General features: G+C 48.2%; 1 protein-coding gene across 4 annotated transcripts in view; it reads right to left on the bottom strand.

The window, feature by feature from the left end:
- Positions 1 to 15626, bottom strand: part of SEPTIN6 (septin 6) — a 59045-nt gene that overhangs the window by 39702 nt on the left and 3717 nt on the right. For all 4 annotated transcript variants that reach the window (XM_020975117.2, XM_020975115.2, XM_078147927.1 and 1 more), the window contains exon 2: positions 1520 to 1634. In XM_020975117.2, the coding sequence (XP_020830776.1) occupies positions 1520 to 1634 (115 nt within the window). The remainder of the gene's footprint in view (positions 1 to 1519; positions 1635 to 15626) is intronic.

Below are 15626 nucleotides of genomic sequence, written 5' to 3'. Positions count from 1 at the left end.
GTGGTGTAATAGAAAAAGTGTTGGAATCGGAGTCAGGAAAACCTGGGTTCAAATCTTGCCCCTTTCACTGATTAGCTGTGTGCTCCTGGGCCAGTCACATAACTTCTCTGAATCTCAGATTTCTCATCTGTAAAATGAGGGCATTGGACTCCACAGCTCTAAATCTCTGATCCTCTGAGTCAGACCTCATTGTGATAGATGGGACAGAAGGGGAGAGAATGGAAACAGGGAGACCCATGGGGAGGCTATCACCATGGCCCAGACACTAGCGAAGAAAGGCCTTCACTGGGCAGCAGCCACGGGAAGAAAGAGGAAGGGTCAGAAGTGAGAGATTCCCATTGACCTTGTATTTAATTTATAAGAGTCTGTGTGTGTGTGTGTGTGTCTCCGTGTGTGTGTGTGTGTGTGTGTGTGTGTGTGTGTGTGTGTGTGTGTGTGTCTTTCTCCCCACCTCCCCTTCTCTCTTAACACCACAGGCTAACAGATTCAGGATCTCAAAAGATCTGGACAGGCTCAAATGTTGGAGTGAATGTTGTAAAACTGCATTTATCCAGGATTTGTGTAAAGTCTTAGAGGGTAGAGGTACCAGCCTGAGAGTCAGGAAGCCTTGGGTTCAAATCCTGCCTCCCTGCTTCTGACTCTCTCTCTCTCTCTCTCTCCATACACACACACACACACACACACACACACACACACACACACACAGACACACACACGGAGAGAAAGAGAACATACATACAGCTATAGATATATGTACACATACATATATAATATATTTTGTATGTTTTCTTCCCTTTTACAATGGAAGGTCTTTGAGGCCAGAGACGGCTGACTTTTTGGCTCTGTGTGCCCAGAGCTTGGCACCAGGGCCTGGTGGCACAGAGTAGGTGCTTAAGAAATGCTTACTGATTCCTGGAGCTTGCAGAGGCAGGGCAACTCAGCGAGGTTAGACCACTCTGCCCAAGATGCCGAAACAGGCCTCGGCTCAGAAAGCAGCTGTCCTATCCCCTGGCCCGGCAGGGTCCATGGGCTGGTGGAGTCCCCCAAACTGTGCTGGGGCAGCCAGGCCAACTGGACTCACCCCACTGCCCCCAGCTCATAGATGAGCAAGGTTCCTTAGCGTTGAGGTAAGAGGCTTAGGCCAATTAACTCCCTCCCAATCCTGTGCAGGCTCCTGTTGGCTGTTAGGGAGAGCTTTGGTAAAAATAAACTTGACAGGAGAGTGCTGAGCTTGCCAGCCCCATGCAGAATTTCCATGGGGTCTCATGCAGCGCTGTCCCACATGGCTTAGCCCCATATTCTCCTTCCTTGGCCAGGACAGCCGTCAAGCGAAGCCAAGACAAGAGCGGCTGCCTGCAAAAACAATCGTGGAGAGAAGGAACTACAAAAAAGCAGCATAATAAGGCCATCTGAATGAGATTGGGCCGACACATCATTTAACCTAATTACCTACAAAGCTCCAGCCCTCCATGAAAAATCCCCATTCCGTAATAGAATTTCCTGATATGGAAATACTCACCCACACACAGGATGTTGAAACAGAAACCCTGGCTGACCGATTGATTCACCAGCTGGTCGGGCAGGCTGTCAAACCCCACATGGCCAGTGAGGGGGATTGTCCGGCAATTTTCATCCTAATTTGATCGGGTGGGGGGGGGGGGGGGGAAGATGAAGGGGGGGAGGGAAGAGAGGGGAGAAAATAAAAATGATGACATTTTGAAAAAGGAGAACTGTGTTTCACTTCTCCATTCAAATGTTCTCCACCCTAGGAAGTAACACCCACCCAAGCAGACTGTGGTATCTCTTCCCTGTGCTGCCCCCATTCCAAGACAGCTCAGTAGTCACACAAGGAAGCTTGGCTCCCCCTTCTCCTTTTCATGGAAACCCTTCCCATCAGCTCCAGGTGGGAACTCCAGGTGGGAGTGACCACTTGTCCAATGACTTATGACTTTCCCTTAACCCTCATGAATGTGACTCAAGGATGATGGCAAGGACACACCTTGCCCCTCTGTGGTTCAGTGGGATCTGTTCTCTCCTCTTGGAGTTAGCCACGCTCCTGGAAAACACACTCCCCTGACCTCGGCGGCTATTAACGTTAATAGTATGACGTGGGAGGATGAACACCCAAAGGCTGAGGCAGGTAGAAGGGGTGCATGTGCGTGTTTGTGTGTGTGCATGCATGTTTGTATGTGTTCATTAGGATGGCACATGTCAGAGGGACTGAAAGAAAGCAGCCATAATGAGACACTGAAGGCAGAGCTGTGAACTGGCCCAGCCAGTCCAGAAGGCGATTTCAAACTGTGCCCCCAAAGTCACAAAACTGGACATCCTCTAAGACCTTGTGAGCGACACTGTGACCAGGTCCATATCCCAAGGAGATCCAAAAGAGAGGGACAAGGACCCACAGAAAGGTTTCGAGGGGCCCCAAAGTGGAATCAAAGGGAATGCCCACGTATTGGGGAATGGTGGGACAGATCATAGATGTGAATGTAAAGGAACGTCATTGTGTATGCCACGAGAAATGACAAAATGCGCAATTTCAGAGGAAATTAGGTCTGCCTTGAAGTGATGCCAAGAGAAGTGAGAATGGGGGGAACGACTTGGAAAATGCCAACAGCATTACAAAGAAAGGCAACTTGGGAGGACTTTAGAGGAGGTGTGAGGCTAGAGGACTAAGCCAGGGTGCATGCACCTCCCCCCACCTCACCAGGCATTTTGAGATACGGCCAATGAGGGACTTTGTTTTGCTGGACGAGGCATGCGTGTCAGAAGGGGTTCATATTTCTTTTTCTCTTGGTCAGTGGGAGGCTAGGGGAAAGGGGAAGGAAAGAGAAGAGGCATTTATTAAGCACCTACTATGTGCCGTGCACTGTGCTAAGCACTCTACAAACATTATCTCATCTGGTCTTCACAATAACCCTGGGAGGTAGATACACTATGAAGCCATTTTACAGTCGAGAAAATTGAGGCAAATAATGGTTAAGTGACTTGCCCAGAGTCACACAGCTAGTAAGCTTCTGAGTGGGGAGGGCAGTGGAAGGGAGAGATAATGAATGCTGGTAAAAATTCATTTTTTTTTAAAGGATATACGCTTCTCCATTAAAACAAGAGCCCCCTGAGATGAAAGACTTTTGCTTCTGGCCCTCTAACCCCAGTGCCCAGCACAGCACTCAGAACATAGTGAGCACTTAATCAATGTTTGTCGATTGGCTGGTCGACTGTGTGGGTATGAGCACAGCATACGTGAACATCCATCACCACAGACACTTCACACGCACAGCCACATTGACAAAAGGCCAGGGTGGGGCTGGGGTGTGTGCCGGAGGAGAAAGGAAAGAGAAAATTGTGCTTTGCCAACAACAGCACCAGACAAGAGAGGAAACTGTAGAAAAGGACATTTCTGGAGCTGGGTTGGGTATGAATGAGGTTTGGGCTGTTGACAGCAGGAAGCCTGAGGCAGCATCCTGGGCTGGGTGAGAGGGGATAGTTGGGTCTCTGGAGCCCTGCTCCTTCCTTTCCCCTTGTGAGCCGGAGCTGACAGTCACCAATTGGCACCCCCAGATCCCCTTGCCAAGAGATGCCAGCATCACATTTCTCCCAGAAGCCTCCTCTCCTCTCACATGGTCCCATTGGGGGGTGCCAGCCCGGGCCTCCCTGGCCGAGGGCAGAGGTTCCAGACATCGGAGGGTCAGACTGCCCTGCCACCTCCCCCACGAGAAGGGCTTTGTTCTTCATGGGGCAGGAGCTCCTGGGAAGCTTCCTACACCAGGCCTGCTCTGGCTATTAGCAGTGAGTGCTGCATCCCAGCAGGGCCCTCAACTATCCTGACAGCTCCGGCTCTTCATTTCTAAACACTTGTTGTCTCAATTCAAAGAAATAAAGTAAGATGTGAAATCTCCTACTGCCAGGCCCTCCCCTGTGAGGATGAGGCAGGGCCTTACAACCAAATGCATTTTCTCATTAGGACCTCACTCCACAGCAGCTTCCCACACTGGGACAGCCCCAGCCCTGGGGTTTCCAGAGCTGTTTTATCACCTCCGACTGCTCTTCCTGTCTCTTTAGCCAGCCAGCATCCTTGGTAGAGGAAAACCACTGCACACCCAGAGAAGATTCCAGCCCCAGCAGGTGGGGGGTGCCAATGACTTTGTGGACATATTTTTAATCAGTTACTTAATAAGAACGTACCTGGTATGCAAAGCCCTGAAATAGGCTCACAGCCAAGCTGGGGAGACAAGACAGGCAAAAATGAAAACAAGGCAGTCCAAAGCAAAGGGCTAAACTGCATGGTGTGGGCTATGAATGTTACAGATCAGAGGTCAGAACAGGAAGACCAGGGTGGGATGGGGTGGTTTGGAAATCACAGATAGGGAGAACAGCCCAGGCAAGGACAGGGAAGGCACAATAAGAGTAACATTCAAGAGGACAGTGAGGAGACCATCCTAGTGGAAGGGAAAGGCCTATCCAGAGGAATAGTGGGAAATAAGGTTTGCTAGACAAGGTGGGGGTCAGATTATATATGGGCAGCTAGCTGGTCCAGTTGAGTCAGGACAGATCTGAGTTCAAATCCTGCCTCAGACATTTACTAGCTGTACAGCCCTGGGCAAGTCACTTAAACCACTATCTGCCTCAGTTTCCTCATCTGTAAAATAAGGAATTATTATAATAGCACCTATCTCCCAGAATTATTACGAAGATGAAGTTAGATACTGTTTGTAAAGTACTTTGCAAAAGCTCAAAGCACTATATAAATTCTAGCTCTTACTATTATTATGTTTGGCACTGAATGCAGAATTGAAGCATTTAGTTAACAGGAGTCGGGAACCTGTGGCCTCTAGGCCACATGTGGTCCTCTAGGTCCTCAAGTACAGGCCCTTTGACTGACTCTAAACTCCACAGAACAAATCCCCTTAATAAAATGATTTGTTCTGTAAAACTTGGACTCAGTCAAAAGGCCGCACCTGAGGATCTAGAGGACCACACGTGGCCTACATCCCAGAGTAGCAAAAGCAAAAGTGAAGCAGTCTGTGCACATGCATGATCCATATCAAATTACTTGCTTTCTCAAGTAGTGGGGAGGAGAGGGAGAGAATTTGGAACTCAAAATTAAAAAGAAAAATCTCAAAAATTGCAATTATATGTGATTCGGAAAAAAATAAACATTTGTACTTGAGAAAAAAGAAGATGGGGCAGCTAGGTGGCACAGCAGATCAAGCACCAGCCCTAAAGTCAGGAGGACCTCAGTTCAAATCTGACCTCAGACACATAATACTCACTAGCTGTGTGACTGGACAGGTCACCTAACCTCAATTGTCTCACCAAAAAAAAAAAAAAAAGATAATGTATAAATACTGGGCCTGCTCCAACTGTAAAGGTGTGCCTTTGGGACCAGTATTTGACAAACAATAAAAGTGATGATGAAAATCAGACAAAAAAGGGAGGCGTCTGGGCACGAGGATCAGCTGTGTGTGACAGCAAGCAGGTCACATACTTTCCCTCTCTTGGCCTCAGTTTCCTCATCTGCCTGGGTCCCAAAGGCCTGAAGCACCAGGCAGAGTTAGCGATAGGCCCCGGCTCTCCTGACTTTGAGTTCAGTACTCTTTTCCACTATCCCTCATGACCCCTAACTAAGGCAGAGCCCAACCTCGCACTAGCAGACTGGGCTCCTTGACTTGGCTGGGAAGACTAATTAAGGGTAATCAGCTCGCCCAAAGTCAGCCAGTTAGTTAACAAACAATTAGTGAAGGAGAAAACAAGAAAAGATTTTGCAAAAGCTGGTATCTGAAAGTCAGGCAACAATTAGTCTACTGTGTGCCAGGCACTGGGCTAAGCACTGGGGAGACAAAGAAATGAAGAAAACAGTCCCTGCTATCGAGGAGCTCTTGGCCTAATGACAGAGGAGACGTGCAGAGAACTCCCTCCAAACAAGGCGGGTACAGAATGGGGTGGGAATAGTCTCAGAGGGAAAGGCTTCATGACAAAGGTGGGATTTGAGGGAGGCCAAGAAGCTGAGATGAGGAGAGGGCCTAGCGTGGAGGCCAGCCAGTGGAAATGCTCTGAGTGTCTACCTGTGAATCATACCAAAGGTACTGGGGAACTCCAGATGTGGAAATTCATTCCCAAAATATTAAACGTATTTTTCATGTTAACTGAGGGTTGAAGGTAGAGCCCCCCCCCCACCTTGGATATATTTGCGCACTTTTTTGCTTTAATAAGTCAAAGCTGAGTCTTGCCTTGAGTCTAACACGAGGTAATGTGTGTAAATGAGATCATATATGCAACACACCGAGATAATGAAGGTAAATGAGATGATATGTGGAAAGAGCTTTGCAAACTTTGAAGCAGTATTCAATGTTAGCTATTATTATTGTCATTATTACTTCTTTGATAACTGAGGATTCTGCAGAACATCAGTCATGCTGCTGAATATCAGTTTTGACTGTTCAGGGCAGTTGATGTAAGGAGTCACAGTTGGACTGACACCAGCTTTGAAAAAAAATCTCTTCTTGCTTTCTCCTTTGGGTCAAGCAAAGCAAATCCACTGTGGAGAATGAAAGGCCCCCATTAGCGGGGTCCCAGTTCCTTGAGGTCTCACTTAACTGCTAACAGCGCACAGTAGGTACTTGATTAACACCACTACAGAAAGCCAGCTCTGGGCGAACTGATAATGCTCACCAGGTCCAGCAATGGCAAGGCTAGTGTGCCCGGAGGCCATCTTTGATGACGGGGGACACCATGCTAGTACACAATAAGGCCACACAAAGCCTCCTCATCTTGGCCCACACTGCGCTGGGCCCCAGGGCACAAGCGTCTCTGTTTCCTAGCGAAGTCTTTGGGGCAGCAAAAGCCATAGTAATGCTGTCAACAGAGCTAAAGGGCAAACAGTAGAAGAGACCTGTTCCTTTGAGAGCCATCCTCACCCCCACCTCTCCAGCTCCATTTCCTGTTTTCTCGTGGCCTACGGCACCTCCATTTTCAAAGGACGGTTATCTAACATATTTCATTTCATAGGCAGATACGGCCATCTCCTCCTCCTTGCTGCTTCATTAAAGATGTACCAATTTAGTTTCTGATTGAACACCATCAGGTTTATTCTCCAAAGAGGGAGGAGCCAGGTCTCCGAGCTGGACTTCTCTAAAATTGCCACTGCTCTGAAATATAGGCAGAGCCTGCAGAAAGCCCAATGCAGATAACACAGCCAGTGAGCAAGCCAGATCCAAGGCCTCTGTGGACTGACAGTCTCCAGTTGGCATCTCCCAAGTCCTTCTGAAGCTGTGCTCCTCAAGCCAGTGGCATTCATTCTAAAGGATCTCTCTCTTACACACACACACACACAGGTTTAGAGTTTGTTGAAATTCCCCTTGGGCTTCCTGCCCCCAAACACCCAAAAAGAAGGGGAGAAAACCTGGTATGCATTTAGCTTCCCCAGACAGGTACCTTAGGGGGCAGCCATCTTGAATGAGACAGAAGGCACCATGCTGAATTACGGTCCTACTTAGCTGATGAGAAGTAAGGCCTACCAGGGGTGGGGAACCTATGGCCTCAAGGCCACATGTGGCCCTCTAGGTCCTCAAGTGTGGTCCTTTGACTGAATACAAACTTCACTGTGAAGTTCAGTCACAGGGCCGAACTTGAGGACCTAGAGGGCCACATGTGGCCTCAACGTCGCAGGTTCCCCACCCATGGTCTAAACTATATCCTTGAAGCTGTTTTATTTGTCTGGAGAAAAAGAAGGCAGCTACTTAAAGGCAGGGACCATATACCTATAGAATCTCCCTCCAAAAAAATGTCATTCTTCCCCATATACCTATGGCCCTATAAACTCAGATTCACTAGAACCCTAATTGAACAGATTTTTTAAATTTCCCTATTCCAGAAAAGGGTACATCATAAGAACCCAAGCTAACCTTAGGGATTTAGTCAAAAGCATAATTTCCAAGAGATGTTCATCCCAACTCCAGTAGAATGGAAGCTTTTTGAAGGCAGGAAGGAGTCTCCTTTTGCCTCCATTACCCCAGCACCCACAGTGAGTACTTAATGAATACCTGTGGATGAATGAATGAATGAATACTTGTGGATGAATGAATAAATGAATGAATGAATACTTGTGAATGAATGAATGAATATGAATATATGAATGAATGAATGAATGAATGAATGAATGAACGAATGAATGAATACTTATGGACTTAAGCTCCTGGACCTTCTCCCTCTCCAATCTAGGACAGTAACCTCTGGGGTTCTGAATGAAACCCCGAATGACTCTCAGGCAGCAAACAATAATCGAAAGATGGTCACTAGCCTCTGCTTATAGAACAGGCAGAAAAGTGGACTCCAGCTGTTTCAAAGCCTTCCGGCAACAAGGAAAGAAAAGAGTGGGTTCTTGCTTCATACCCATCTGACCAGAAAATACAATTAACCAGACTGTCCTATCCTCACCCCCTGCTTCACTGATTTTACTGTACAAAAGGCATGGTGCATTGTGCTGAAATACAGTAAAATCCTTGAATAACACACCACGGAGTACTGAGAGACAGGCCCAGATTTGGGCCAAGTCATTTCACTGATCTGCAAACCCCAAACATGCTGGGATGGCCCCATTTGCTTAGCGCACAGTGTGGCTTAATGGGAAGAGCACTGTGTTTGCCGTCAGAGTTCTTGACTTTGAATTCCAGCTCTTACTCATGGCTAGCTGCGTGACCCTGGGCAAGTCAGTGGCCCACTACGGGACTTCATTTCCTCCTCTGTCAAACAAAGTGGGAGGAGTGTGACTAGACGGCCTCTGATGAGATGAGGGGCTCAGAGATACAGAGAAATAAATTTAGAATACATGCCAAGAAGTTTGGGAAGAGGGAAGTGCAAAGATGAGAAGCATCAGTATCAGGAGATGCCTCATGGAGGAGAGGACCATCAAGCCGTGGCCAAAATGGAGGCAAGGATTCCAAGAGGCCTAGGTGAGGAGGGAGAGCACACCAGGCCTGGGAGACAGCCTCTGCAAAGGCATCTGAAACAAGGGATGGGGAACAACAGGCTGGAACATGGCCTGGGTGAAGAGGAGGAAGAGAGAATCAGTGAGGAAAGGGAGGCTAGAGCCAGACTGAGAAGGGCTTGAAATGGCACTAGGGAGCCACTGATGCTTCCTCAGCAGGGGAGCAACAGAGCAGTGGACCTATGCCTTAGGATGAACAGCAGGGCAACTGCATGGGGGAGCAGATTGGAGAAGGGGAAGGCTGGATTCCAGGAGACCAACTGGAGGCTATGGCCTCCAGGAGATGGGTGATGAGGGCCTGAACTAGGCTAGACAGAGAGGAGGGGACAGATGTGAGAACACAGAGGAAGAATCCATGTGACATGGCAACTGACTGGACATGGCAGATTAAGGGGACAGTGAAGAGTCATGGGTGACTCCAAAGCAGAAAACCTGGGTGACTAGAAGGATGGCTGTACCCTCAACAGAACTAGGGATGAAGTTATGAGGGGGGGAGGGGAGGGAACACACATCTAATAAGCACCTACTGTGTGCCAGGCACTGTGCTAAGTGAGTGATAAATATTATCTCATTTGATCCTAGGAGGAGGGTGGATTTTGGAGAGAAAAGAAGGAATTCTGTTTTGGATGTGTCTGAAGTGCCTATGGGCCATTCTGATGGATGAGTCCAAGAAGCAGCTGGAGATTCAAGATTGGAACTCATGAAACAGACTAAAGCTAGATAAATGCTTCTGGGAGTCATCGACAAAGAGGTGATAATTAAACCTGAGAAAGCTGATGATTTCACCAAGAGAGAAGAAGAGAAGGTCCGAGAAAGAGGTTTGGGGACATACTCACACAAAGGGGAAGGACGCACATACTCTCAAGGACATGGATATGCTCTTACATGGTGGGAAGCATGTGGATATGCTCATACATGGAGAGAAAGATGTAGATACGCTCACGCATGGGGAAAGGATGTGGACACGCTTGTACATGGGGGAAGAACATACCATCAGAAGCAAAGGAGACAGAGAAGGAAAGATCAGAGAGGGAGGAGGAGAATCAGGAGGGAGGAATGTTACAAAAATGCATGGAAGAAGGAGTATCCAGGAGATACATCCAGGGGGATGATCAATATTGTCAAATGCTCCAGAAGGGTCAAGAAGTATGAAGACTAGGGGGCAGCTAGGTGGATAGAGCACTAGCCCTGGGTTCAGGAGGACCTGAGTTCAAATACGGCCTCGAACACATAACATTTACTAGCTGTGTGACCCTGGGCAAGTCACTTAACCCCACTGCCTAGCCAAAAAAAAAAGAATAATAATAATAAGAAGAAGTATGAAGACTGAAGAAAAGCCGCTGAATTTAGCGCTAAAAGGTTTCTGGTAATTAACTTGGGGGAGGCCACTTTCAGGTCAAGGGTGGAGTAGAAAACCTAGATTGCAAGTGATCAAAGAGACAGTGTGGGGGCCATGGCATGTTTTAAGTCCTTTCAGTACCTGGGATGTACTTCCTCTGGGCCCAGAATCTCGAACTCATTTAGAGCAACTAAATGGTCTCATTTCCTCATCTCTCTTGGGTTTCATTTCCCTCTTTTCAAAACTGGAAAAGCATTATGGTACAGTGGGAAGAGAGCTGGATTTGGGGTCCCAGGACCTGGGTTTATACCTTAACTCTGCATTCCCGGTGTGCAAGTCGTTCCACTTTGAAGGGCAACTAGGTGGCACAGTGGATAAAGCTCTGACCTTGGAGTCAGGAGGACCTGAGACAGCCTCAGATACTTGACACTATGTGACCCTGGGCAAGTCACTTAACCCCGATTGCCTCACCAAAAAAACAAACAAAAAAAAAGTCACTCCACTTTGATGTGCCTCAGTTTCTTCATCTGTAAAATGAGGTTGGCCTAGATGGCCTCAAAGGTCCCTTCAAGTTCTAAATCTGGGACCCTAAGGCAGTGCCAGTCCCGGCTTCTGACATTAGCTTTTTCAAAGGTGGCAGAATTATCCCAGGATAATTAATTAGGAGACCCCTCCAGCTCCCTGCCAAATGGCAAACATTGAAATCAGAGGGGATACCAGAAAGGAAAACAGGGCTGATGGTGACCTTGGTAGTGAGAAACAAGATCTCAAAGACTGGCACTGCCCATATATGCTATATCTTTACAGCAGACTGGAGGCTTCCCAAGGGCAGGGACTGCCTCAACATTTTGTCCATGTCTCCCCAGCATGAGGCACAGTGCTTAGTAATTACTTGCTGAATGAGAAATGTCAGGGGAAGTGTGCCCTTCATGAAAGGCTTCACTGTACTATTCCTTTAGGGAGGCAGCCCTTACGGTACTCTTCTAAGATGATGCCATTTATGGATATCAAGCTTTCCAGACCACACCAACTGCCTAAAGCAAGGCATACATGTAGAGCCCCAAACTAATGGATCACTTGTGTTTCCCCCTTTTCCTTCCCCAGATAATCAACCAACTGAGAAGCATTATTAAGTGCCTACTGCATGCCAAGAACTGTGTTGGCTACAGGAGTTTCTAAAGGAAAAAAAAAAAAGAAAGAGATCATTCCTGCCCTCAGGGAGTTTACAGTCTATTAGAGGCATCTGGTGGCACAGTAGACAGGGTGCTAGGCCTGGAGTCAGGAAGAACTGAACTCAAATCCAGCCTCGAACACTTAGCTGTGTGGCCCTGGGCAAGTTACTTAACCTGTCTTTGCCTCAGTTTCCTCAACTGTAAAATGGAGATAATAAAAGCCCCTATCTCAAAGGATCACTGTGAAGATCAAATGAGATAATAATTGTAAAGTGCTTAGCACAGTGCCTGGCACACAGTAGGTGCTCTATAAATGCTTATTCCCTTTACTAACAAAGGAAACAACACATATACAGGTATATGGAGACAAAACAGACCCAAGATGGTTTGGGAAGAGGAGACCCTCGAAGCTGGGTGGAGGGAGCAGGAAAGGCCTGAGCTGTACTTTGGAAGATGCTAGAGGTCTAAGTATGGGGTAAAAATGCCTTGTCTGCATCTCTGAGCCTCCCAGAGCTGCTTAGAGCACTGAGGTTAAGTGACCTGGGGTCACATAGCTGTCTTCCTGGCTCCACAAGCAGGTCTCTTTAACTACTGGGCCACACTGCCACACACACTCTCAACTGGAGGGGAGCAGTGATCCTAAAATGGCCATTGGGCTCCTTGGGGGTCAGAATATGAAATAGTACATTACACATTTACGAAATGTCTACTGTGTATGGATACTGAAGGGACTTAGACAGTGGGGGCTAGTCTGGCCCTAGCATCCTGAGCACTCAGAGCAGGGAAGGGGTGGAAATGCATTTTGTTATCCAGCTAGGACGCATACCCTAAATAAGAGGCTGTAAAGAGAGTTGGGCCTAAAAGGAAATCAGCCAGAGGACAAAAGGAAGTAAGGCTCACCCATCATCGAGGCTCTGGAAAGGTCCAAGTGAGAATGGGCAGGGCCTGAGAGCTAAGAGGTCCCAGGCCCAGGGAACCACCATTGCTGGGGTCCCTCTTTTCTCTCTCCCTGGCTGGCTTTTTGGTAGCCCTTTGCCCCTCCCCCTCCCCACACCTGTAGGCCTTGGGCTGCCCAGTGTTTTATCGATGAGGCCTCAGGGTTTGAGAGGTCACAAGGATTGAAACTACCCAGATTCTAGGTAAGATATCATCCTCAGGCCAAGGATGCCCCTCCCTCCTCAGGGTGACCCGGAAGCAGTTTCCCTACAGTGGTCACTATTCACCCACCTGGAAAAATGCAAAAAGGTCAGGTCATCCCCACCCCCATCCCCCTGCCCAGGTGCAAAAGCTCAACTGCCCTTTGAGGGATGCCCGAGGCTCCCCCAGGGAGACAGCACTGTATAGTGGCAAGAGGACTGGACTTGAAGCCACAGGCCCAAAGATCTGGGGCTGGCCCTAATTTTACAGAGGAGGAAACTGAGGCCCACGGAGGTGATATGAGTTGCCCAAGGGTACCGGCTGGATCCTAGATCAAGAAATGGAAGGGGCTTCAGAGACCATCTAATCCCACCTCCTCAGATTACGGGGGAAGAAACTGAAACCCAGGAAGGAGTCAGGAGACTCCTAACTAGCCATGTGACCTGGACAAGTTATTTCATTTCACTTGCTGGAGCCTCACTTTCCTTATCTGTAAAATGGGGATAATAATACCCACAGTATCAACCAGGGTTGTTGTGAGACTACACGAGAGTGTGATGAGGCACTGTCTTCATCATCAATAAACTGACCCTGCTTACTAGGAATCTGACAAAGAAACCTGTTCTCTCCTGTCTGGGCTGCCTGATGCCCCCTCCAGGGCCAGAGGGGTCAAGGTGTGAGAGGGATACTCCCCCCCGACCGGCCCTAACCCCTCGTGGCTTCTTTCCCATCCATTCCCTAAAGGCCCTGGCCCCTGTGAACCAGCTCTGGCCAGGCCTCTCTCCTCCCAGCTGAGGGCTCTGCATAATTCAGCAGATGGCTGATTGTCTCTAATGAGAAGGCAGTGACGGAGAGGGGAACAGCATTTCTCACCCTCCCTAGCGTGTGCTCCACCCCCCTATCCGTGTGCAGGCGGCAAAGAAACCCAGTTTCAAGCCCCTGTGGCAGACACCTCCTCCTGCCAAGCTCAGGAGGAAGGGGCTGGGTTTCTAATTTATCCCCCCCACACCAGTTGTTCCTTAAAATAATCTCTCATTACTTGGATGGTGGCTCCAAGATGCTTATTTAAAGCATTATGGGGGGGGGTGGAGAACCAAGACAAAATAGCCCGAAATCCATGACTGAGCTCTCTCACTGTTAACTAAGCTTTCTACTGCTTTATGTGAGCAAAAGGGCAGGGTGGGGGGAGGGGACACCAGGGCTCTTGTGATGCTTTCCTAGAAATACGAACGAAAGGAAGTGTTCCTAAAAGGTTGGACTGTCCCAAAGGGTGCCTCAGTTTCCCCATCCATACAGTGAGGAGATGAATACTACTCCATTGTTGGGAGGTGGGGGCCGTGCTGTCAGGGGTAAATGGCATCATATGGCTAAGAGCCCTTTAAGCTGTTAGAAGCAAGCCATATTAAACTAAGGTATTATTTTTATTACATAATCCTATTATATAATATAGTCAAGTCAGTTCTCCATACCCATGGTATTTCTGTGGGTCATCCATCCACTGAGATATCCCAACACCCCTTAAGAGTCTGGACAGCACAAATCAATTGAAAAGTTGGTTGGAATATAGGGGAAAGAGCACAGGATGGAGGTGGGGAAGGGCGTCTGGGAATTGGGGTCAGAGCTTCAGCATTTCCTCTAACTGGCAGGGAGACTTTGGGCAAGTCATTTCATCACTCTGGGCATCAGTTCCCCTGCCCCCTCCCCAAATGGAATTGAGAAATAGGAACACAGATTTTGAGCTGAAAGGGGACTTAGAGGCCCAGTCCAAACTGCCTCACTTTATAGCTGAGGAAACTGAGGCACAAAGGGGTTAAGTGACTTGCCTGGGGTCACATACCTAGGGAGTCAATGAGACAGGATTCAAATTCAGGTTTTCCTAATTCTGGGTCCAGCAATTCTATCCCCTGGCTAACTGCCCTACTGACATCACAGTAGCATTCTGAGATTCAAAGAAATGAATAGATGTGAAAAGCAGAAAGCACTAGAAAAAAACCATGAGGTATTCTTCCTGTCTGGTTACTCCACATGTCGAAGTCTTCCCTTGTAGAGACAAGCCCCTAAGCTCTCTGAGGAAATGGGTCTCCTGGTCCCTTTGTATGCCCTCCCATGTCTGGCACCGGGTCTCTTAAATATTGTTGACTTAACCAGGGTTCTTAACCTTGGTTTTGCGAACCTGAGGGGTTTTGTTAGAGTTTGACAACTATATTTCAATATAATTGGATTCCTTTGAAATACTCTGTACTTTATTTTCTGCATTTAAATCCTTTATTCTGAGAAGGTCCATAGGTTTCCCCAGAGTGACTGCCCAAGGGGCCCATGGTACAAAGAAGGCTAAGAGCCGCTGGGGCCTGCAAACAGTGACGTTGCCCAGGACTCTGCTTGCTGCAATTCATCGTCACAGGACTTGGTTGTAGCGATGAGCTAACCTCCACCCTTTCCCAGCTTCCCTATTTCTGTCAAGGGCGCCATCATCCTTCCATTTACCCCTGGTCCCCAAGCGTGGAGGGATCCTCAGTGCTTCATCTCTCCCCTGCGCTTCCAACCAACTGTCAAATCCTGCCAATTCTACCACCACATATAACCCCTCTCCCATGTGCCCCCTTCTGTCCTCTCATCCAACTACCGCTTCTGCTGCTCAGGCCCGTATTCCTTCTCCCCTTGACTACTGCCACCAGACTGGTCTCCAGTTTCCCCTCTTTTTGAATCTCCACCACAAAACAAAACCTTCTGAATGCACGTCTGGCTAGGCCAGTCCTCTGCTCAAGAAGCTATTGCCTCTAAGGCAAAATACCTTAAGATACCCTCCTGGCATCTAAAGCCTTTCACAATCAGACTCTAGCCTCCCCTTCTAGGCTCATTACACATTATTCCCCTTCACACCCTCTACCTTCTAGCCAAAGTGACCTACTTCATGTTCCTCATCAACAGCATCTCCCATCTTTACCCTAGGCAGTCCCCTACACCCGAAATTCATTGCCTCCTCACCTCTGCC

Source organism: Phascolarctos cinereus, unplaced genomic scaffold (genome assembly GCF_003287225.1).
Source record: "Phascolarctos cinereus isolate Bilbo 61053 unplaced genomic scaffold, phaCin_HiC Scaffold_8;HRSCAF=390, whole genome shotgun sequence".
NCBI classification, from domain to species: domain Eukaryota; kingdom Metazoa; phylum Chordata; class Mammalia; order Diprotodontia; family Phascolarctidae; genus Phascolarctos; species Phascolarctos cinereus.
The sequence above is the reverse complement of the archived record's forward strand: the minus strand, read 5'-3'. Positions and strand labels throughout refer to the sequence as shown.